Source organism: Macrosteles quadrilineatus, unplaced genomic scaffold (genome assembly GCF_028750875.1).
Source record: "Macrosteles quadrilineatus isolate MER2022 unplaced genomic scaffold, UCM_ALF_1.0 Scaffold_5__1_contigs__length_97177068, whole genome shotgun sequence".
Lineage (NCBI taxonomy): Eukaryota > Metazoa > Arthropoda > Insecta > Hemiptera > Cicadellidae > Macrosteles > Macrosteles quadrilineatus.
Window position 1 is genome coordinate 25,312,532 of NW_026542598.1, and position 26,239 is coordinate 25,338,770.

The 26,239-nt window shown below is 32.3% G+C and overlaps 1 protein-coding gene across 3 annotated transcripts; it reads left to right on the forward strand.

Annotated features, from left to right (window-relative positions):
• The first annotated feature begins 1,635 nt into the window (after positions 1-1,635).
• Positions 1,636-24,924, forward strand: LOC128993933 (uncharacterized). Of its 3 annotated transcripts, XM_054418061.1 has the most exons (12): positions 1,636-1,679; positions 4,369-4,398; positions 5,442-5,477; positions 6,997-7,023; positions 8,225-8,254; positions 11,529-11,555; positions 12,698-12,796; positions 13,436-13,576; positions 16,330-16,356; positions 16,815-16,961; positions 17,892-18,050; positions 24,781-24,924. In XM_054418061.1, the coding sequence occupies exons 1-12, from the start codon at positions 1,641-1,643 to the stop codon at positions 24,883-24,885; spliced, it is 867 nt and encodes a 288-aa protein (XP_054274036.1). In that variant the 5' UTR covers positions 1,636-1,640; the 3' UTR covers positions 24,886-24,924. The 3 variants fall into 3 exon arrangements, with proteins under 3 accessions (XP_054274036.1, XP_054274038.1, XP_054274037.1); XM_054418063.1 differs by lacking the exon at positions 17,892-18,050; XM_054418062.1 differs by lacking the exon at positions 16,330-16,356.
• Positions 24,925-26,239: the final 1,315 nt, after the last annotated feature.

The window sequence follows — 26,239 nt, forward strand, 5'->3', positions numbered from 1 at the left end:
GATGACGTACGGTATGGGAAATATTTTATTCATTGAATTATCAACCATATTTGGAAACTGTCGCAATTAATATCATTATTGTTTTTACACTTATTTCTCTTTAAACAATACTAAATTCTCAAAATATGTATAATTTCAATCAATTTATCGCAGTTAGTAGAATTAGCGTAAGCCTTGAAAGTAACCGTCGATTTCGACGGGTTTCACCTAGTAATATAATAATATCCTTATATATAATATGTGAAGGCGATTGCTACGAAACGCTACTCACAGGTTTTTACAAACGATGTGTCAAAATTAAGTATTTTTGTGTAGACGCCCCCTTTCACCAATTAGTAAAACCAATAGTAAATATGCCCCCTAGGCTTTGCCCCACATTCTCTGAAAATCCCAATGTATTTCTTATGAAGAAGATTTACTAACCCAGCTGTATAATAAAGCTTACTTCAGTAGTGGAATTTGTCAATTGTAAAGATATTTTGCGTCAGGGAAGACATGATTGTTGAATGTTTTAAGTTGTATTGAACCTTTCCCAACTGGTTTTTAACATTTCCAATGGAATGTTATGGGATGAACGGTTTGAAGCAAGAGAACTTAGTAACAAATTGGATAGTAACGTTAGCTGAAACGTCAAACTGTTTATTTAGTGTTAATAAATTTTATGTTAAGTGATAAATGGCCAGTAGAACAGAACTCTGGTAATCGTGAGTTTATAGGCCTAGTAGGTTATGCAAGATATTCCGCCAACCAGAGAGGAGTATTTCATAAGCCCCTCCTCTAAGTGTTACACCTACCTGACACGTGTATCAGCTGACGTGATGGTTCCAGCTGTTGCTGTACTAGCAATTAAATTGTCAACTGTTCATAACAGCTAATATAATTTCTAAATTTAATTAATTTATTCATAAAAAGTGAAAATTTCTTGGACTTCTTCTGTTTCTATATATTCATATTCAAGCTGTAAAGAAGTGTTTTTGACTCCCAAGAGAATTTTTAGGTTAAAGATACAAAGGTACTCGGAAACCAAAGATTTTTGAGCTATTTAAGAAACGAAACTTTAAATAATGGCCTTATTTTTCATAAGGTTTTTCTATGATTAAAAATCAATAGCTCCAGTATTGTTTATGTTTTTACATATGTTTTAGACTCAGAATAATCAGTAAATTATAGCTCAAGATACTGTATTACTCAATAAAAAATCATAAATTTGATCATTTCTCGGATATTATATTTATCGTAACCCTGTGCAGCAGCATGGGTCCTCTAGTTTATATTAATATCGGCAGCATGGGTCTTCTAGTTGGATTTGAAAAATAATGCTATTTTTACATAATAATATTAATGTTTCCTTTATTGTTTTCTATCATATAAAACCGGTATCTTTTTCATTTAAATTTCTGTGAGCGAATCCACGACTGGATGAGTTAGAGGTGACACGATAACATTTTGCCAACATGTTTACGATTTGCTCAGGAGATGACGGCTAGAATCTGCCATTAATCGTTTGAATTTTGCTCGTTGAATCATTAACTTGTCGATCGTGTACTTAAAGTCATTAATTACATTTGATAAATCGAACACTGTCAATTCTAACACGTATAAATTTGCGTATAATACAGTTCTTTTCCACTGTGTTTAACATGAAGATCTTCAATCATATTCTTGGGATAGTCGTGCTGGTAAGTTTAACCATCCTAATGCTTATTTTGTTTGTTTTATGTAGAAGTACGTATAGGGTACGTATTGCCATCAATTATTTTGTGAAAATAGAAAAATAAAATACCTAGAAAAAATGCAAGCTAAGTCAGCTGATTCAAATGTCACTGATGATATGTTTTGTAAAATATAATAATTTTCACCACACAACATAAACAAATATTTATACTGGGTGTTCATTATTTGAAATTGCAAATTTAAGGTCCAATTAATGTCAAAAATTGCATCTAAAAAAGTTTTTTCACCACACTATGATGTTTTTGGGTGTTTTACATACGTTAAGTGGTGGCTGAAAGTTACGCTGGCCATGCCAGCTGTCATTTTCATCTTGGGGACTGATTAGGTTTTACATCCCTAGGGCCGCAAAATCAACTGTTCGCTTAATTACTTAAACAATAATGTATGTTAAATACACAAGCTGTATCCATAGCATTGCAATAGAATTGTTTTTGTCACCGCTGCCTAGCAATTGTTTATTATTATTTTTGCTCAAATTATTTCTTCACATAACCTTAAAGTTGTAGTTGTGTTGACTGTTAGTGTACATTATTATTGTGGTGAATAGTGGTAATAGGGTAAAATGTGGTGAAAATAGCGTTCGTACCACGGACCGAAATGGCTTTGCAGCTCTCGATCGTTTTAAGTTCTCGACTTCGTCTCGAACTTAAAAACTATCTTGAGCTAGCAAATCCTTATTTTCGGCCCTAGGTACTATATATACTATACTAGGTCTTCTTTTATCAAGGCTAAACTGCTACTCCTAAATCTAGTGGTTATTTTACACGTTATTTTCATTGCCTTTTTCTGCCACGTGGAAATCTTCTTGGTATTATCATATATCATAGATGCCTACTCCTTTAATCTATGGTATAATTTAAATATCCAATCCTGTTAAATACTTAAAATATTGTCTTTATCTCTAAACCTATGTATAGAGGAAACCTTAAGATGTAGTTTTAATACAATACGGTACACAAAAAATATTACCAAAATCAGAGGGATTAATAAGTTATTCTAAAGGGTGGACCAAAAAAACAGGGACAATTTTAAAATGTTATTACTCAGCTGTTATAAAGGCTGGAGAGTTCATTGATGCGACAAAAGAAAGTTTATTTGATGCCATTTATTGCATAGTTACTATGGATCATCAATGGTTACCGCAACATCGTGCCTTTGTCATAGAGACTTTTTTGAAGAATAATTTGACTTTCATTTCTACTCAACGTCAATTTCGTTTTCACTTCAACATTGGCCGTAATGGTGCAACCCCAAAGCGAAAAACTATTTAAAGTTGGGTAAGTAATTTCCAGAACACGTCTTCTGCACTCAAAGTCAAACCTAGTGGGATACCTCGGACTGTTCGAACGCCGGAAAACTTTGAAATGGTTCGCGCGAGTGTCCTGCGTCGAGCGTCCAAAGCCAACCGTTTGCAAAACATTGCATTGAAATTTAAATTTGCATAGGTTTCATTTTGAGTACAAAAGCCGTGTTTAGGACATTGTTTACTCATCTTTGAGTAGTTTATTCGGTTTGGGGCTGCACCATTACGGCCAAAGTTGAAGTGAACACGAAATTGACGTTGAGTAGAAATGAAAGTCAAATTATTATTCAAAAAAGTCTCTATGACAAAGGCACGATGTTGCGGTAATCATTGATGATCCATAGTAACTATAAACTAAATGGCATCAAATAAACTTTCTTTTGCCGCATCAATGAACTCTCCAGCCTTTATAACAGCTGAGTAATAACATTATAAAATTGTCCCTGTTTTTTTGGTCCACCCTTTAAATCAAAATGTAGAGTCTTTATTCTCTAATTCAATTATAAATATTATTAATCTTGATTTATAACTTTTAATTTTTACATGTTTAAAACTGCCTTTGTTAAAACATTTATCTTTAAAGTTTCTTTTTTTTGGTCTTAAGAAAAAAATCAAACCATTAAAGGAAACTTTTCAAAACATTTTAAAAACCATACACGTAAAAAAAATCATTTGATAAATACGCAAAACCTATTATTTGATCTCACTGTAAGTGGAGAAAACTAACCTAGTTAAAAAATTAATTATTTACAAACTTAGGTTGACTATACGACTAATAACATAATCCCATCAATAATACATAACCGAACGATCATTTTGAAGACCTACAAAAGTGTTATGCTGTCTTTGGGCTTTAAACTAAAATTATGATATCTAAAAAAAAGTTTGAAGGTGGATAGTAAAAGCCTGGACCTAAGTCTAAAACCAATATGTTTTATATATTTTAATATATTTTATATACAGTATAGGTAAAAACATATTTTAGACATACGTCAAATATAAATAGTAGTTTACGCAACGATCGCGATTTGCGTACACTACTTGGACTACGAATTTGTTCAATTACCAACAATCACTACTTAACTTCTAAGAGTGGTTATGTTTTCGTTTATAACCACTCATTGCCACTGATAGTGATCATCGATCTCTATAGAGATCGATGATAGTGATGCAACAACTCATTGTGATTGTGTCAACTACTCATTGCACTGCTCATTTCAATTCTAACTGAATTGAAAGAGCTTGTTTAAAAAACGGTCGTAGGTAAACTATATTTTCATACTAAACTAATAATTTTTTCTTTGATATCTAAAACGAATGTTTTTTTCCAGACATTTCTAGTATGGGAGACAGTTGCAGAGGTAAGACGTTGTAACAGGAGAGGCTTATAATTTTCATTTTTTAGGATGTTTTGAATGGAGTGTTTGTTTCTTGACATATCAGATTTGAGGATGGTGTTTAGTACAATTTGTATTCAGCTCGGACATATTTCTGGCTCATATTTAACATCCTTGAGTAATTTTGCTTTTTGTGTTGGTTTACTAGTTTAAACATTGAGTTTTTATATTAATTACATTTGGAATTCTTTTCATGACGTTGAGTTCATCGTTATTGATATCCTGATTAGGTTATATCATAGTCAATAGTTATAGCATTGACTATTGTATACTGAAGTACCCATCCCATCTAACCACAAGCTGTCGATAAATTTTATTAAAACATAAAACAGTTGTGTTAGCCAGTCACAGAATGCGCCAGTGTCTAAACTTCTAATTCCTACCTTAATTTTTGTTGTTGACCAAATTCATGGGTCATAACAGTTGCTATAGCTCACAATAAGACATTCCATTAGTTTTATTCGGTAAAAAAGTTCGTCCATTCGTCAGAAATTAGTCATTTAAATCAACACAATCTGTTGGTGGCCCACATCAACTATAGATTTTTCTTAAAACTGGCAACAACTTTAACATGGGGATGGAATATCTAGTTGTATCTATACAGTAGTTGTAATAGTAAAAGTCTATAGGAATACTCATCTGAGAACAAATCTATTATATGCAACTAGTTTTTTATACTTTTTTTGATATTAGGATAAAAGAATATGAATAAATGGTTTGGCCCTTGTCTGGAAAATAAAGATTTTTATTTAAACAACTTGTATATAAACACTCTGACATATATAAACAAAAATTTTATGTATATATTTAAACACATAAGTGAGAAATGAGTAGTCTGACAATCGAAAGGCCTTTGACTAACTTCCATAAAGTTTGTAGATCATTTTTAATCATAGAGCCATGATGTTCTATGTTGGTATTCACACAATTGTTTGGACCCATTTACGATGTTATACTTTGTTTGGATATAAAAGTAAGAATTATCTTATGACAATTTGTTTTCTTAGTTGCAGGAGGTAACTGTTGACTTAATGGAAGGCATAGTAAGTAGTTAAAACCCAATTAATAATCACGTGTGATTAATTTATTTAATTAATTTTGACATGTTGCACTCTACATTGAAATTGTTTAAAGTAAGCTGAGCTTTACTGAACTTATCTGAGGGGATTTTATGCCACTAGCGGCAATTTTTTATTTTCCTGCGATGGATAATGTAGCTGCGGACAAATATACGAAGTAAAAAAGTGAAACCAAACCATAAAACTCGTTAAATCGTGTGTAAGGGGGTTCTTTTTTAAGTATACAACTTGAAAATTACATACAACATACAATTATGCTTATTACCATTGTAATGAATTTCATTGGTTTGGTACTCTAATGCTATTTAATGTTTGAATATAATTTTGGGCACATAAGTGGCCACTGTTGGTTCAACCAATCAATCAAGAAGTTTATTTACACAATAATTACCAATACATAGGTTACATAAGTGCAAAAACCACAAATGGTTTGCTTGCACTAAAAATAGCCAGTTTTGTAAGTTTTTTCGAATCAGTAGCATGCAAATTAATGAGTCCCTCACTGTCTCTTGAGCTAATTACAACAAATAAAAATACAACAATGACACAAATATCTGTAAAAATGCAATGGCAACAATAATAAATATACTATTTGAATAAATAACAATAATAAATTACTAACAGTGTAAACTAATTAAAAGTATATTATTATAATAAATTCAATTTGTAACTAACCATTCCAAACGAGTTATTTTAAATAACTTTCAAACATACTAACACTATTTACAAAAACAGTATGACAAGTCTTCGAAGCATTGCCCCATGCTCTCACACCATATCTCATTATGGGTTCACACCATAACTGGTAAATCACCAATAGCACATTAAAAGGCAGGCATTTAAAAAATCATCCTTTATCTATGCATGTGTATACTTTACGAACAAACAATTGATTTTACTTAAAGTCAAACAAAACCATGGCTTCAACTGAATTCATTGGTATGGAGCTGGCAAAACTGAATGAGGGGCGCCACTGTCTTGGCTAGGACACTACCCCCTTACAAACCACTTCATATAGTGCTATTAGTGATGATTAGTGCATATAGTGCTAAATTTAAATATATAAAATACCATCTAGGTGTTAAACATTTAAACATTTAGTAACTGAAATGAGTCTTAGGGGATTTCGGAATACATTTTATGTTATTTTACACCAATGTCAATAAATTATAATTCAATTAAAATATCCTATCATTACTTCAAGATATTAAAAAAATAATTACTTTGAATAAAATTTTTATAATGTTGGCTTGATATTATTTTTGTATACGAGTGGAAAAATTATAATATTACGTATAACAGAGGGCAATAAATTGTAAAAGTTGTAATATATTAAAAGGTTTTGTAACGCAAAAGTTAAAGTTTCTACTATATTAAGAAAACTGATTTAAGTAACAATTAATCAATTTTATATTTGAAGTTGCTCTATCATTGTTAGACATAATACAAACAAATTATAAATATGTTTGAACATACTTTTCAGGAACCATACAGAGAAGAGACGGTGAAGGTGAGTCTAATACTTACACCCTTTAGTCTTAACCTAAACACCTCTCTAAATACAGAGACTATTAAAAGATGAGTCTAATTCTTACACCCTTTAGTCTGCACACCTCTTCATACACATAGACTCTGTGAAGATGAGTCTAATTCTTTCATAATTTAGTCTACACACCTGTTCATACAGAAAGACTCTGTGAAGATGAGTCTAATTCTTTCATAATTTAGTCTACACACCTCTTCATACACATAGACTCTGTGAAGATGAGTCTAAGTCCTTACATCATTTAGTCTGCACACCTCTTCATACACAGAGATTCTGTGAAGATGAGTCTAAATCATTTAGTCTACACTTTTGTAATAAAGATGCAATGTGGAGGTGAGTTTAATCCTTACATCATTTAACAATATACACACTTCTGAATACGTTTTTAACTCGGCATATTTCTACTAGGCTTAATTTATACACTACGTTTCTTAACTACCTGTCAATAAAGTTATCTTAATGAAATATAAGATAAAGCTTGTATGCTACCCCAGTCAGTTTTTTTTTTTACCTAAATTAACTTAAATTTGTTTAGGTATATTTTTGTAAAATTAAATAGAATAAAATAACTTAAAAAAGAAAAATACACAATTTAATCTGTCTTACAGGTATAGATTTCCATTAATCTATTTATTCATAACACTTCCTTATATTGTAGGCCTACATACATTTGCGACATCTTCATGATTACATGACTGGTAAATAAAAGTATAAGTTAGACTCAGGAAATGTATCTAGTGAATGTTAGATTAAGCCTTCTTAAAAAAGCACAGTTTATTTAGTTAAATAAGTATAAATATTATAATTTGAGGTACTTTATTATGTCAACGTGTTTTTGTAAATATTTAATGACATATATAATTATGGAAACAACTTACTCCCCTATGTTAACCTTAAGGGGGGAAATCCAACTTTGAGGGAAGCTTCTGCATAAACTAATAAAAATTTCAAAAAAACGAAAACCACTTTACAAAACAACAGATCAGGGCAAATTTTGATTCACTTCAATCAATAAAATCAGTGTAAAAATGAGGGAGGAGATGTGTTTACAAAATATTGGCAAAGCGTATCAAATATAAAAATTATATTTCGAGTTACTTAATTACGATCAAAGTATTTTGTAAGTATTTTATTAAATTATAATCATGTAAATATCTTTTTTCAGAGGTATCTCAGAGGGAAAGAAACTTGGGCTGTGAGTCAAATAATTATATTCTGTAATATATTAATTCACCTATTCATTTTCATGCTTTATTCACTCGACATAATTTTCACTAGGGTTTATTTCTACACAACAATCACTTTAAAAAAAATCGGCATACAGAATATACGATAAAACCTTCATGCAATCCAAAAGTGCAATCCAAACCAAGAATTGCAATCCAAAATTCAAAATCTGAAATTATTTTGATGATCCAAACACACCTCATATGTTTTGGTTGAGTGTTATTTAAATGTTGATAAATTTTGGCAATTTATTCTATTGCATCCCATACTATTAACGTTTGGTAAAAACACTTTTTATCTTTCCCGTAGCAGCAAACCTAAACACTCGTTAAATCAACTGTTATTTAAATGGGGAATGTCTTGTTTGTGGAAATATATGAGTAGTATGGAAATCCAATCTGACATATTGAAATTCGCTTAGTCTGCAGGTTTGGTGGAGGTGTTGATTGCTGTAATCGATTTAAGTACAGTACCTGGGGACCGAGATTTGCTCGAGGAAAATCATTAGTTTACTCTGAAAGTCTTAGTATTGCAGATACATTAATCCATTCCCGAACTCCACACTGCTCACCTTTACTACTCCCTTCATCACTTCCTACGTTGCTGACCTGTTTAAACCTCCCTTCTTATAGCATCTTAGGATTGTAGATACCTTAATCCAATCGTCATAAACAGTTACCACTCTCCGGACTGCTCGCCTTTACTACTTCCTTCACCACTTCCTACGTTGCTGACCTGTTTCCCCTTTTTAGCATTTTTTTAGGATTGCAAATACCTTAATCTAATCGTCATAAACAGTTCTCACACTCCGGACTGCTCACCTTTACTACTTCCTTCATCACTTCCTACCTCACGGTCCTGTTTCCCTCCCTTCCCATAGCAATTTATGATTGCAAATATCATAATCTAATCGTCATAAACAAATCCCACACTCCGCACTGCTAGCCTTTACTACAATCATTGACTACTACAATGTATCGATTAATCGTGAGTATAATCTTTGTTTAATAGTAATTGGAGTTTTTCCTTTTGTACTGTATTTTGTAATATGCTTGTATACTGTGGTTAGATGGCTTATTACGAACACATGTTACAGCTTACAAGTCTTTTGTTTACTTTTTCCTTGTTATTTAATTCAACCAACATGGTTACTTAGCAACCCATAAGACTAATGTAAAAAAATTCGCCAGGGATAAATCCAAAATGCGCATATTAATATCTTCACAGTAGTGATAAAAGAGTAAACAAAAAATGATGATGTTTTAAATCAAGTAATACAATTTAGTAAAACCCTATTGCCAAAATCAGTTAATGATGGGGATCTAAAACATAATTTCAGGTTTACAGGTTTTCTTCTTGATCAAACCTTCATTCATCCTGTACAGTCTGTTAAATTTTTAGGCATCCACTTAGACGAATGTTTAAACTTCAAATCTCATGTTGATTACGTGATAAAACGTGTAAGTATAGGCATTTTTGTACTACGAACATTGGCCACAACAGTCTCGTCAGAAGTTCTTCTTTCTGTTTATTACGGCTTAATATTTCCATATCTAGTTTATGCTCTGCCTATTTGGGGATATGAAAATAATCATACCTCCTTTCTTTTTAAAATGCAAAAAAAGGCTATTCGTGTTATATTTTCTCTTTTCAGAAGACGATCTTGTAAGGAATCATTCAGGTCAGCTGCAATTTTGACTCTTCCCTCACTATACATCCTTGAAACCCTTTCATTTGTAAAAAAACATCAGTCATTATTTACCACCAACATTAGCTCCAGTACATATAACTTACGCACAACATACAACTTAAACATTCCCGTCCATTCAACTTCATTTTTCAAACATCATCTCCTTTACAATGGAATTAAACTTTTTAACCAACTTCCTCAACATCTAAAGCTGGAGACTGATTTGCTCAGGTTTAGGAGAAAACTTAAACAAATTTTGGTTGAAAATGCTTGCTACAGAGTCCGCGATTTTTCCACTGTCATGTAGTCAGTGATTTCTGTCTTGTTAGATTACTAGAAGGTCACATTGTTTTAGTTAGTAGAGTTTTTTTATATTTTATCTTTTGTACATTTCATTATAAACTTGACTATTCCAATGCAATGTAATTTTGTAATTCTGGAATAAAGAACTTATGACTTATGACTTATGACATAAAATTTGATTGTATCACTTTAAACTATCATAAAAATCACCCTGTGGGGCAGAGATCTCAATAAGTTTGTTAATATCAATAATTTTCGGAAAATCTACACACTTTGAGCTTAATTTTTATGTGCTATATACCTATATTTTTATTTGGTTAGTGGCCCTAACCATTTACATAAATATTGATTGTATCACTTTAATAATATAATAGAAATCTGCCTGTCGGCCAGAGCCCTAAAGGAATTCGTTAATACCTATAATCTTTGGCAAATCTACACACTCTGAGCTTTATTTTGATGTGCGCAGAATGTCTGAATTTTTATTTGGTTAATGTCCTTAACCATTTACATAAAGATGTGATTGCATAACTTAAATAATGAAATGAAATACGTTTATTTATCCCAATTTGATTACAGAAAGATAATAAAACAGAAAGCAATATTAACTAGTACAACTATTGTCAGATTAATAAGCCATACTTAAGGGATAGGCCTACATGGGCAGGTGCCTGTGCGTAGGCCTGGCTGTTATCAGTCTACGTAATTTTAAGGGCAAAAAACTGAATATGGGAAAATATGTTTACTTGAATATTAGGAAGAAAACTTAATGCGTTTGTGAGAATGTCATTAAGTTTTCTTTCTAATATAACGGAAATCAGCCCGGTGCCCCATGTCCTTAAGGAATTCGTTCATACTTTTCGGCAAACACACTTTGAGCTTTATTTGATGTGCCGTAACAAAAATCTGTCCTTCCTTTGCTGCCGTGCCTATATTTTTATTTGGTTAACGGCCTTAACCATTTACATAAACTTTGATTGTATTACTTTAATAATAAAACAGATAATAGTTCCTTTTAAATTTAAAAAACAATACAATTATTGAGTTATGAAAATAACATTAATAAAATAGTCATCATTTCAACCAATATAAGTTAATATACAAATAAACTAACAATTTTCAAGGATTTGAAAAAGAATGTGTGCAAATCGACATCAACTGTTCATATTGTATTACCACTTGTGGCGATGGACCTGATAAGTCCATAGATGTATTCTTTTGTTTCTTTATTTATTTTTTTTATTTTCAGATTGAAGTGGATGAAGTTAAAACGCAAGTGAGTATTAGATAACCATTAACTACTAGGTCCGCGGTCTCAGGTCCACCTATTGGACAGAGCGCTAAATACAATTTTTATTTGACAAAATAATAAATTAATTATACGATAACTTGATAAAACGGATTATGATTAATACAATACTTCATTATACGAGTATCTGGGGTCAATTTACTGTTCTTGTTTATGCCTGTAACTCTCCCTAATGCAAATGGCGTATTTATCAAATACACGATAGTCTCTCTCTCGACAACGCTCGCTAGATAAGGTAAGCCGTGGGCGAATTATGAGGTCCACCACAGTCTCATCTAAAGTGCATCCTTGGCTAAGATGTACCGGAATCGCATACGCAAGATTTAGTGCGAATCGCCTCGTGGACAGTTTACTCCATCCAATTTAAAGAAAACAGTTAGGCCTACTTATAAAAAAACAGATAACAGCCTGTTGATTATTATGGGCCCAATGCATTTTAAATTGCACTGAGATGCAAATCAGGATATCTTCAAGTAATTTTTACTGTAGGCAAATTCGCATATGGACACTGCTGCGGTATTTTAAACAAGGATATTCCTTCTGCCGGCAAATCACCCCTACCTGGCTTTGGCTTGGCGCAACTAAGCAACATTTTTTGGACCCTTTGAGGGCTTGGCGCAACTAACGCACGATCATGAGGATCAAGGTGATCTCAGATTATCATAAAAGGCAATGAACTAAATCATTTCTTCAGGTAAAGCTGTGAACAAACATTTAACATCACATATGTAGCCTACAACATCGAGTCAAACCTGACACGAGTAAAAATATCACCTAAAAAGCATTAGTTACGCGTAGTTGTATTGTTAGTAGAAATAGATGCTCACAAACACTAAATGGGCCCATAAATATTGCCTTCGGTAGAATAAGGTAAAACTAAACATAAGCAATGTAAGATCTTATAGCTCATTGTCTAGCTTTATGAAGATACATTGTTAGAGAATAACAGACGCTGAGATATACCTACTAAAGGGTTGTAGGCCTTTAATCCATGCTAATAAATTAACAAGGAATCAAAATGTTTTGTGAGATGATAGAACTGACAATCTATGATTGCTTCAGAGCTTAAATTGTAATAGAGAAATAATTTCACAATAATTGTGTTTCAGTCGGATTTTGAATCAAGGCATGAAAAATACAAGAACAAAGTACTTGCAATTTACGCTGGCAACCAATTTACAGATCAGGAAAATGTTGACTCACATTGTGTAAGTAAACAGCCTGTAATCTTACAAGTTTTGCAGAATATAACAAGTTTTTATTTATATTGAGTTTTTGATGTGCCTTCTACATACATTGCGTCTTGGAATATTTGTTTTAATCTTTCATCTGGGCAACTATTACGAGTTTATTTAAGTATAATTTTATATCAACAAACCGTAATTGTATAAAACAGCATTGCCACTTGTTACACATAATTTAACAAATAACGATTATGAACGATGAGTGACGTAAATCTTGGATAATATGGGGTGTTTTGTAGTTATATTTCGATGTCCTAAATTCGTGTGTGTCAATTCTTAAAAAGAATCTCACTATTGTATTTACCTCCAGACCTAATATCTTGTGCCAATGATTCACCACCTTTATTCGTTTCATTTAGCTGAACCCCCTGAGGCCCTTAAAGACTGTTATGATTTGTATTAGTCACGGTGGTTTCATAATAGCACTAATTGAGTGTTTCAATGTCGTTGACTTCAATGACGTCCAGAAAAATGCGTAGAAGTGTCGGTTCTAATGACATCCTTACATCCTTGGGTCGTGCTTCCTTCAATGTTTCAGTATGTAGCGAAAGTAACTCGGCCTTCTCTCGTTCTTATTTTATAAAAAAAATCATTGGGTTTCAGGTGATAGCTGCAAGGGAACTCGCAAGATATGATATTAAAAACGGTGTCTTCTTATATCTACCCTCAAAAGTAATATCTGCAGATTACGAACACAGAAATAAGATACATTCTAACTATCTTTGGTTTGAATTGAAAGATAAGGTAAGAATGAGTTCTGTTATATTGCAACTAGTATGTTTTTAATAAATGAATTTGAGTTATTAAAACTTTAAAATAAAGAATCGAGATGCATGAGATACGTATTAATTAAAACTCTCCAGCACATCAATCGCCCAAATTTTTACTTAGGCTAGATTAAAACCTTGAACTTTATGTTTTAAAGCTGCTTAAAATAAGCTCCTCCCTTGCCAATTACGGCAATTTATATTCAAGCAAAGTTTTTACTGACACGCATCTACCATTACTGAAGAACACGTGGCCTATGCAACCCAAAGTGTATGCTCAGGTATGAAGTTAGAAAGCCTTTGTTCGAAATACGCACAATATATTAGGTAGGCCTACGTTTCGGTTTCGTAGAAAATGTAAACAAAAATACTGGCTGCGTTCCAGTTCATAGTCAATTTAAAGGACTTTGCAGGCTTGTTGAGAACTTAAATGTTTGGTACTTCCCAGTCTCATAAATTCTAAATGTGTTCCAGTCTCGCATTCAATTGGTACAGTACCAATAATTTTAGGTAAGTCCCAACCTTGTCGACAGTTAAAACAAAACATTGGGGTCCGTGATACGTTTTGAAAGTATTTTAGTTATACCTATTGTTACAACTTCAGTATCCAAAAGACAATGGTTACACTAAATAATTTTTTTCTTTCTGATTCCTATTCTTACCTGAAAATCAGACAAACATTCGAGATCTGCATGCATGTATCTGTGTGTCATTTGGGAAGAACAGAAGTATTTTTTAAGGCTTCAGACTATGTCAGTGTGAATTAGGTTTGATTTTTTTCATAATATAATTAAATTTCTTAATCCGTTCGGAATGTCAATCATGTTAAACTTCTGATTAAAACAAATCTAGAGAAATATGCATTCAATATGGTTTCCAAAAACCAATTTATTTAACTCTACATTAGAAAATCCTTACAAACTTTGGAAAGGTGGTTGTTTCCGTAGTTTAAAATCCTCTTTTTTGAGTACCATAAACTACTAGTAGCGAAAATTGTTTAGTTTTTACACAGATTACTAAAAACATTCTGTATATATTGAATAACTTCTTGATAATCATCGTACGTGTTTACCTGAAAGAAACAAATAGTCAAATAACACTTATAATAATATATTTACACGTATACTGCTTACTCACAAGACGGTAAATACATATAAAAGATGGTAAGTGGTCATCGATTTCGATTGGACACTCCAATTATCATCAGACCCAAGGCGAATGAGGTCTCACAATGACACTGAGTTGAGTCTCTATACAGGGTGGCTGAAAAGTAACTTGCACCCACCTTAACTTTTCAACCATTTAAGATATTTGAAATCGGTTTGCGGCAACCTTCTTAGATATGAAAGGCTACAATAATTATGGTCAATTTTGAAAATTTTGCCCTTAGGGGTAGCGGGGGTAGGGGGTGGCTCAAAATTTTCAAATCACAAGTATAGTTGAGTTTGGTATCATTTTACAGGTCTTGACGAAACATAAAAATTGACATAAAGAAACCCAAAATCGGCTCACTAACAACAAAATGGCGCCGTAAAACGTTTCAAATCCAAATAACCATGAGGGTGACAAAAAAAAACTTGCACCCTCTTTAACTTTTTAACTATTTGAGATATTTGAAATCGGTTTGCGGCAACTTGTTTGGAAATAAATAGCTACAATAAAACATAACAAATAACATAAAGTAAATAGAAATCGGACCATTAACAACAAAATGGCAGCTAAAAATGATTGAGACAGTGGTTATTTAAAGTAATTTTGAACTGCCATTTTGTTATTAATGGTCCGATTTATATTTCCTTTATGTTAATTGTTATGTTTCATCAAGACCTACAAAATTATACCAAACTCGACTATACTTGCTATTTGAAAATTTTGAGCTACCCCCACCACCACTACCCCTAAGGGCAAAATTTTCAAATCTTACCATAATTATTGTAGACCTTCATATCCAAACAAGTTGCCGCAAACCGATTTCAAATATCTCAAATAGTTAAAAAGTTAAAGAGGGTGCAAGTTATTTTTTTTGCCACCCTCATGGTTATTTGGATTTGAAACGTTTTAGGGCGCCATTTTGTTATTAGAGAGCCGATTTTGGGTTTCTTTATGTCAATTTTTATGTTTCGTCAAGACCTGTAAAATGATACCAAACTCGACTATACTTGTCATTTGAAATTTTTGATCTACCCCCTACCCCCGCTACCCCTAAGGGCAAAATTTTCAAAATTGGCCATAATTATTGTAGCCCTTTATATTTAAGAAGGTTTCCGCAAACCGATTTCAAATATCTCAAATGGTTGAAAAGCTAAGGGGGGGTGCAAGTTACTTTTCAGCCACCCTGTATATAGTCGTGAGCTGAGTTTATCTAAGTAAACTCAACCACTCAATCAATCGATCAGCACTTACCATCTTTCAGGTCAGGTTAAGTAAAGGAAAGAGCCATGTGGCCCTAACTTTGCCTGAAAAATAAACGATTTTCATTTTTTCATTTTCATCTTTTATATGTATTTACAGTCTTGTGAGTAAACAGTATAAGTGTAAATTTATTATAAGTGTTATTTGGCGTATATTTTGTCCTTTCAGGAAGGCCTATATATTGAATAATCTAAATTACCTTAAAAACTACTACTGTGCATTAGAAACTATTGAAAACAACTGATTTTGTTTTAGTTTAGTACTAAGCTATCTGTTTAACGTACATTACTCTAATAATGATTGAACATTATTTTACAGTACCAAAAAGTCACCATTACTAAAAAAGTAAGTATCTAATGATTTCCTGAACTAGTAACTATGATAACGAAGCCAAGTGTTCTGCTTGACAATGGTTTAGAGTCTAGGCTGCAAGAGGGGAATGTTAAAAACGATTTTATCATATCCCTCACCAAAATCTTTTAAATTTTCTCCATACATATGCAATAGCAAACGCAAATGTTATAACAATCCTTTAAAACACATCATCTTCAGTCTAATAATTTTATAACCCTCTTCACTAGATATGATCCATCCACCAAAGCTAAAACCATAAAATTCAATCGCAAATACATGGTGGATCAGGAAGAGACAACAACGGTCTAGAGTAAAATGTATTAATAACTTAAATACATGTAAATAAGGATACATCTAATCCAAAGAATGTAGAGACAATAATATAACGTATAGTAAACTACATAAATATGGCACAATCAAACTGTTACTTACCTATTTTGGGATTCTAGGATGAATATGAAAAAATGATATCTGAAACCTATAAAGGCCCGACAGTTGTTTACACTTTTATCCATGACTTCGACCCGGACTGTTTGCAGAAAAACTCTAAAGGTGTCGATGAGAACTGTTTAGAAATGGAATCAAGAACGCAAATGGTAAGTTACAAATCATAAATACTAACTTTAAAAGGATACTGTGTGAATATTTTGGGTTCATACTTTGGAGCGTTCGGAGTTCGTAATTAGCTCACCCTGATAACAAACCCATTGATGTAATAACCTTGCTTACAACCACAACACTACATAATTGTAAATTTATTATACCTCCACCACAGCAAACTTGCAGACCAAGCCAATTTCCATTTACTTGGCTATACTTTAACGAAAGTTTTTCCTTGAACTTGTTATATCTATTTCCTATTTAGATTAAATTATTTTTAATAAGTATTTAATATCAGGTTAGCTGCTACAGGGAAAGTGTGGGTTTTGTATTAAAATGTTGATAGCTTAGTATGAAAAAAATACCAAATGTTATTAAAAGGTATATCCATAGGCAAGCAACAGTTTTTTTCATAATCTCCATGAAAATAACATGAGATTTTTAAAATTACACAATAACTTAGTACAGCTTTATTAAAGCTTTGTTAAAGATCTTTTGTAATTCGCATTGTTTGATGGACAATTTAAAAAAGGATCGGAAAAAATGTGCTTGGCATTTTTGTATAAGGTCAGCAAATTTTGTATTAAGGTAATAAAAACTAAAATGGCCACCATAATATTTTCCAAATATTATTCTTTCACTTATAGTTTACTGCCACACCAAATTTAGTGCCAAATTTAATATAATTCATAACACATAAAAACACAATGGTACTTTGGTAACGACAAATGGAACGAAAGTTTCTTAATCTTCGTGTTAGACCATTAAATATATCCTTGAACAGTTTATACTTACTCGTACTTAACCTCCACTCTGCGTACTTACATTATAAATCACTGTATGTTCAGGATAAAATATTTTGCTACAAATCTCCAGACCTAATATTATTTACTTTAGTGTTGATAATAGTTATTTATGTTTACCAGAATCGGTTGAAAATGAAATTTGATCCTAAATACACTTGGGTCGTCTTGCTCGTAGTTCACGTGGATATCCTTGGTGAGGAATATGCAAAAGAACTCTGTAGGGGGCGACGAGAGCCACATGCATATCCTATGGTGTACCGTCACAACGAATCTGGAAAGGTAAGTTTAAAAACTTCAATTTTTTACGTCGTTTTGATAGTTGTTTATTGAGCTGTCAATAAAATTTTTTCTTCTACTACAAACTAGAAATACTTTTATTCTATTTTTGTATATGAATTAAAGTAGAAACTGTCCAAAAACGTGTCTAAAAGAACCCTATGTGTTGATTCGTGTTCAGTCATGATTTTTCAATACAGATGATTTTTGTCAGAGGTATTTAGCTTTCTTTACTTGATTATGATGCCCATTATAAATTTAAATAAACGGTATCAGCAATATAAGCGGTAAGCGATGACAGTAACTAACTATGATATTTAAGAGGTAAAATCACATAAGTTGCATTAACTTTTGAACCGTAACTTTTACGGGAATGCACTATTTTCTTCAGAATTATAAGGGCCATCACGTACTAACTTCAATCAAACCTGGTATTTTAGCGAATTTCCCTATAGGGAATAAGCTATTACCGTAGGTCTCATGGTAAGACTTAGTCCCGGGACCGATTTACTTTTTCATTTTGATGTTCCTAGAAGCCAAAAACACCATCCGTTCAAATTCATATATATATATATATATGTCCGTCAGCACGATAACTCGAGCAAAAATGATCCGATTTCGATGAAATTTGGTACAAACGTTTATTCGAACGAGTTTGCGAGCCAGCATGATCGGACCATGGGAACGGGGTTTTATGGGGGGATTTATGGGGTAAAAATTGGTTTTTCTCATTTTTGACTCTCAAAACATAAAATTTCCCAAATTTCTTCTAGACCATTTTGAAGAGCTTAAAAAATAAATAATTCAGTATATTGAAGTGTTTTTGTATGGTTATTGGTTACGGAGAAAATTATAAGTTAAAAATTCCCATGTCATTCTTATGGAGAATAAGTAAACTTTTGTAGTTTGCTTGTTTATGCATATATTTGGATCAAACTTGGCCAATCGATTTATTTTATACTAAGCTGTTAATATTTTACTGAAAAACACACTTTATTACCCTGTAGGCAGCAAACCTAGGTACTCGTTAAACCTAATGTTATTTGAATAGATTTAATTGAAAATCAAATCAGGCAAATGGAAATTCGCTTAGTCTGCAGGTTTGCTGCGGCGGGGGTATTTTTTAATAAGATTTCTCTAATTTCATGGGGTTTTTGTGGGAAAATAACATAACTTACAAAACTTTTTAACCGTAATTTGTTTAGGAATGGGAGTTCCACAAGTTTGTTCGGAGTGTAAAGGGATAAACTAAATAAACTAAATTTTTATGAAAATCGATTGGGCAATTTTTTAGAAAAAACTATTTCATAACATCATAGGTTCTTTTTAACTTCAAATAGAAGATGAATGTAAGAACACTCCTTGTTTATTGTTCTAAATGAAGTAAAAACATGAAAATAGTGTGGACGTTCCCACAGTTAATGCAAGAGTTGGTCATGTCCCCACAGGTAATGCAAAAGCCAGTAAACGTGTCCACAGAGTTAATGCAAATGCTCACACGATCGAGTGTTTTTATTAAAACGTTTTTATTAGCTCGCTTTCTTGTCCGGTACAAATTTTGCAATCAATTTTATGCCAAGTTCCCGATGAGCTAGAGACTTGAATCTTGAAACATAGCTCACAAATGGATGACAACGCAATATTATATCATTTGATTTTCATATTTCCTTTGGGCTACGCCCCACGGGCTTGTTTTTATTAACTCGTTTTCTTGCAAATTGTGATACTTCCCGATGAGCTAGAGACTTGAAACTTGAAACATAGCTCACAAATTGATGACAATGCAATATTATATAATTTAATTTTCATATTTCCCTTGGGCTACGCCCCATGGACTTGTTTTTATTAGCTCGCTAGTCGCTTTCCTACAAATTTTGATATCAATATTAAACGAAGTTCCCGATTAGCTAGAGACTTGAAATTTGAAACATAGCTCACAAATGGATGACAATGCAATATTATATCACTTAATGCTCATATTTCCCTTGGGCTACGCCCCATGGACTTCCAAATTTTCCATGTTTACATTTTGAAAGAATATGAATATATCAATTAATTTAAGTCAGCTGTGAATACTTAAATTTGACAGTTAAAAGAGCAGAGGTTAAGAGGTAGAGGTTATGCTCCCAAGAGATCTTCATACAAACAAACATTTCAAAATAAAGATTTTTTATTTTATTTTGTTTTTTATTTGTTTACTTTACAATCTGTTCTATAATATATTGAACAATAAGTAAATGCTATGTAATGCAATACAAAAAATTGACTTTGGAACATTAAAAATAGCTGTTAAGCACTCTCAACAACAAATTTTTCAATAAAAACACTTTAAAAAAATCAGAAGGGCAGGTCCAGAATTGATGGCCTCTTAAGTCTGTAAATTGTATCCATGTTGTTTAATAAGTTAAGAGCTAAATGATTTTGATGAGATTCCAATTTCGTAATATATCGTTCACTTATGGTCATGATTTCGTCCTTAACTGTAGGCTTCTTAAGGTCTTGAAGTAGTGTTCTATTGCTGACATACCATGGTGCATTTGTTGTCTTCCTCAGCATTGTCGATTGGTATCTTTGGAGAATTTCTATATTAGAAGTACTCGCCGAGCCCCATAGTTGCACTCCATATGTCCTGATTGGTTTTAATATAGTTTTATATAGCAATAATTTATTTTCTAGACTAAGTTTTGATTTTCTTCCGATGAGCCAATTTAACTGATAAGATTTTAAATTTAGTTGTTGCCGTTTTCTCCAAATGTGTGTTTTCCATAAAAATAGTGTGAACACATAAAAAAAAGGTTATGCTCCCAAGAGATTCTTTATACAAACAAACATTTCAAAATAAAGATAAACAATCTGATTGCTGATATAACGGTGTTTGTTAATAATGTCATTTGTTATTTATTTAGTATTCTATAAAGTAAATAATAAATTAAATAGATTGATATATTTATAGTTAGTAGGTAGGTTATGCATTCAATCTAATACATAATTATATGAAAAGAAACTCAAGTAAACCTTAGATTTCCCACATGCCTCTGTCTTAACCTGATATAGATGCCTGAAATAGATTTCACATCCACACACATTAAAAACTAAAAAGTATAAAATCTATATCTATAAAATCCAATGTATGTTTGTATGTATGTTTGTTTGTATTTATGTATGTTTGTTTGTCCTTTATGGACTCCGAAACCGCCCGACAGATTGTAATGAAACTTTCAGGCATTATTAAGGATTATTCAAGGATGGTTTGTGTGCAGTTTGGTGAAGATCCGTCAAAAGGGCTCCGCCCCAGTGGCTCTGGAGTTTCCCATGTTAACCTTATGAGTACTCATATTTAAATGGAATTAAAGAATCTTAACAGCTGGTTCAACTAAGCAATTTGATTCTGTGATGTTCAATAGCATTAAAAAAATTAATAAGTTTACCAACAGGGTGCAGCACGATTTTTTTTATATTTATGACAACAGCTAATTTGCAACCAAAGAGTGAGCGTAGCGAACGAACTTCAACCTGGAGGCGAGTTAGCGTAGCGAACGAGCTAACCTGAATGCAAGTGAGCGCAGCGAACGAGCTCCAACCTAAAGGTGAGTGAGCGTAGCGAACGAACTTCAACAAGGATCTTGAAAATTAACAAGCATTTGACATAAAACCACTTTAGGACAAGACGACGTCTGTCGGGCCAGCTAGTAATTTATAAATAAAAAACTTTTTTTTTAAACAAAACGTTTTCAAACGCACTAAAAAGTAGAAAATAATTTATAAATATGTGGAGAATATAAATACTTGTACGATTTAAAACGAAAAACGTTGGGTGCATGAAATTGATAATAATACATTAGTTCAATAGATGAAGGTAATTGTAAATTGTCTATTGCATGCACCCAACGTTTTTAGTTTTAAATCCTACAAGTATTTATACTCTCCACATATTTATAAATTATTTTCTACTTTTTAAAGCGTTTAAAAACGTTTTGTTTTAAAAAAGTTTTTAATTTATAATTTTTTTTTAATTGAAGGTGCTAAGGTCCACACAGTTTGGAGATTTCACTTGTTGGATTTCGATAGTATATTAGTTAGGTTATGTCTCCTTTTTTGTTTGTAAATAAATCGTTATATATTTGTCAAATCTAAATTGCTATGCAGCATATTAAATGACACAAATTATGTATTAATTCATTGTAAAAATTATATTTACCGTATGAGTAGTATATAATAAAAAAAAAAATCTTCTACTAAGATAATAATATTGGCCCAAAACACCAATGACAAATATATAAACAAATGAATGAATGAACTATATCTTTATTCCAACAGAGTATTTACAGAAATTGAACACAAATATTTAAAGGAGACATAAGTGAATTCAAAAAAGAAATCAAATTAACCTTTGCATTACAACCGTGTTTTAAAAAGCGTACATATTTTTGGGGAATAGCATAACATTATTTGATCAAAAACAAAGAATAAATAAATAACAAAATAATATATGAGGTGAAAATATGATCTAAATGGAGTTAACAAATGGCGAGATAAATAACCATGTGAAAAAATATTAGAGGCATAATTAAGTTTAAATAAAAATAATAGAACTGTATTAGCGAAAGGAATTCTAAAGTCTTTGGGTAACACCTGCACTTCCCAAAACCAATTTTTAATATAAACTTTATGTTTAATGGCTCTAAAATACTTTTAGAACAACTAATTTTACGATTCCGAAGGATAAAAGTGATTGAACAAAAGCATAGTATATTCATTTCATTTCATTTTCATTTAGGGCGTAGTTATATATTCTAATTTTACTGTTTAAATATTGAATATGACTAGACCACTTAGGACGGTAATCAAAGACCACTCCTAAATATTTGAATGACTATATTTTTTCAATAGGTTCGCACGTACAATTGGTGTCGAGGTAATCACCACAGGTGTGAATGACGAGATTTTCTAGATTATAATCAGATTTTAAACTTAAAGAAATTGGCATAAACTTCGTTTTTGATGAATTTAAAGAGAGTATATTCTGGTTTAACCGTAACTTGTTTTCCATTAGGTCGTGCAAAGCTTTGTTGTGGGCCTCAAGCCAAGTTTTCCGCTGTTCAAAATTTAAGTGTCATCAGCAAATAATAGCAAATAGCTTACCAAAAATATTAAGTTTTGAAATATTATTTATATATATAAAAATAAGACAGGCCCAAGTGCACTCTCTTGAACCACGCCATAGTTAACATATTCAATATTTCTGTTGGTGTTAAGAACGGAGACCAGTTGAGATCTTTGAGACAGATAGCTTTTAAACCACTGAAGCGTTACCCCTCCGCCAACTGCTTCTAATTTGGAAAAAGCTTAGGTCGATCAACGGAATCAAATGCCTTTTTAAGATAAACAAATATTAATACTGGGTTTTCATTATTTGAAATTGCAAATTTAAGGTCTAATTAATGTCAAAAATTGCATCTAAAAAGGTTTTTTCACCACACTATGATGTTTTTGGCTGTATTACATACGTTAATTGGTGGCTGAAAGTTACTTTTTGCTGGCCATGCCAGCTGTCATCGTAATTTGGGGACCGAGCAGGTTTTTACAGCCCGGGGCCGCAAAATCAGCTGTCCGCTTACTTTCTTAAAACATGAATGCATTATAAATACACAATCAAAATCCATAGCAATGCAATAGAATTGTGTTATTGTCACCGTTGCCTAGCAACTATTTATTTTTATTTTTGCTGATTCCTCAAATTATTTTTTCACATAACCTGAAAGTTGTAGTTGTGTTGACAATCAGTGTGCATTATTATTGTGGTGAATAGTGGTAATAGGGTATATCACGATTACTAGAAAAATACAATTTTTTTTTGTATTCGTGGGGTATAGTGTGGTGAAAAATAGCGTTCGTACCACGGACCGAAATGGTTTTGCCGACTCGAGATAGTTTTTAAGTTCGAGACGAAGTCGAACTTAAAAACTATCTCGAGCCGGCAAAACCTCATTTTCGGCCCTAGGTACGAAATATACTATTGTCACAGCGAACCCCATACTGACAATCACTCAAAATTTTGTTTTCTTGCAGAAATGAAACTAATTGATCTTTTACTATTCTCTCAATTGACTTAGCAAATATACACAAAAGAGATATTGGTCTGTAATTATTCATATATTGACAAATTTATTGGATCTATAAAGAGAAAACAACTTTGGCAACCTTCAAACATTCATAAAATGTAGCGGATGAAATGCTCAACTTTATTATATGTAAGAGTGGTTTGTTAAACAAATCTGAGAGATAATCAGCGCTGCGGAGAGGTCGTTTATTACCTGACGCAGTTTTTGAAATATTACAGCTTTTCCGGTTGTACCTGTTTAGAATGAGCAAAGCCGTGTCACCTGATTGCACCTACTACTTTTATCTATGCTACTACTCAGGGACGTGGACCACTCTGTTTTCCGCTGTCCGCGTTGGGAATGGCATCACCTGGAGGCTGAACGTCGTATGCTGTCGGTGGACACAGCAGAGTAATAAATTGTTCCCGCATATACATAGACTTGCATATTTTATTTCTATTTTACTGAATCAAGAATTGCCAAGATTAAGTCTTTGAGGAAACAGCTAGACTTTAATCCTTTTTGAGCGGAATATAATTCAGTGCACATGAGTTTTAAAAGTGAATGTATAACAAGACACTTAACAAGGTATCTGTGGTTTTACAGTAAAAAACTTGTATGATACTTTTCAGGTGATAGAAGTTATTGGAGGATATGCGGATTGGAAAGATGGAGGAGCGTTCATATGGTCATGCAGCCAAATTAGTTCTGAAGAAGAAAGTAGCACAAACACTTAGCAAGAAAGCCCGCTGAAACATACAATCAATCAAGTACATAATTGCATTTCACTGTGCGTTGCCTTTTCTTGTCTACTATCCTAAAACATTTCCCAATTTTGAAATGAAGCGATTTGGGTTATAAAAACATGGTGTTTGTGGCCCAAATAATATTCCCCTTTAATTATACATAACACATTTTAATAACCCATATTAAACTTCTAATATTCCAACCCCAATACACATTTACATATACATTTAAACACACATTTGTACACAAACATTGAGGATGAAAGAGAAAATAATAAGTAATGTTTTCACCCTATAAGAAGAATTAGGCAATGCAAAATGAAGCAATGAAGTAAGACTAGTTTAGGTTTATTCTCAGTTCAAATCAAACTTTCGAACATTTACATACCTAGAAAAACTTGAATTATTGAAAGATATCAAAAACATGATAGTCTTTCAAGCCGAATTTACTGTCCTCAGCATTATGGAGTAAGTCAATTGTTATCAATTCCTTTTGCGGTTTTCCATCAAGAAATCAACAGATTCACATTGTAACTGTTTTCCCATTAAGGAATCAACAAGTCACATTATCAAAGCCTTACCGTTGGGATTTTTTAATTAATAAATTACCTGTATTTAAAATCGAATATTCATTCTTCGTTCCTCTATTTTTTGTTAGCTACCTACCCTTGTATGATTAGACGCAGACCTCATGTCTTTGTATTAGGTTTCCTATTTTGCCTTTAGACATTGGTCCCGTTGTTAGGCTAAAGCGCGAACCTAAATCGATCAAATCGAATCAAAAACTTTTATTTCATATAAAATAGACAATGTTTACAAAATATAATAATATGCAATAGAAGTAAGTTGTAAGCCAACTTTATAAACTAAATATCAACTAAATTAATTCCACATGAGAACCCGTGCGTGGGAAAAAGTCGTATTATATTGTAATAAGAAAGAATAAGAAATTTTTTAATAACGTAAAAATAAGGAACATCCTATTACTGGCAATACTCCACAGCACCATCGGAATAATGACAAATGGGATTAGGCTATGTAGATATCTATTATAATAATCTCCCCCTAACCACTAACGTGTTTATGTTTATTTTTAGAGAAATTAACGCATTTTTATATCAAGTTTTAGTTATGCCTTTTAATTGAGATTTGAAAAACGCCACTTTTATGTGTGTACATTCTGCTTGGTACTGTAAAAACATCGGCAATACCGTAGATCTGCTGTTTTAGGTCTTTGAAGGGTTAAGAGGACCACAATAAAACATCGTGGAAGGTTTTTATATTGCTTAAGCTACTTTCAAATACATAGGCTAATACTTCACGATAAAGTTGCAGGAAAACTGAC

Bases quoted from the DNA above. Each gene is read 5' to 3' on its own strand.
- LOC128993933 (XM_054418061.1), top strand. From the start codon at position 1,641: ATGAAGATCTTCAATCATATTCTTGGGATAGTCGTGCTG. The intron at 1,680-4,368 runs GTAAGTTTAACC...GTTTTTTTCCAG, and splicing joins TTCTTGGGATAGTCGTGCTG to ACATTTCTAGTATGGGAGAC. The intron at 11,556-12,697 runs GTGAGTATTAGA...ATTGTGTTTCAG, and splicing joins TGGATGAAGTTAAAACGCAA to TCGGATTTTGAATCAAGGCA.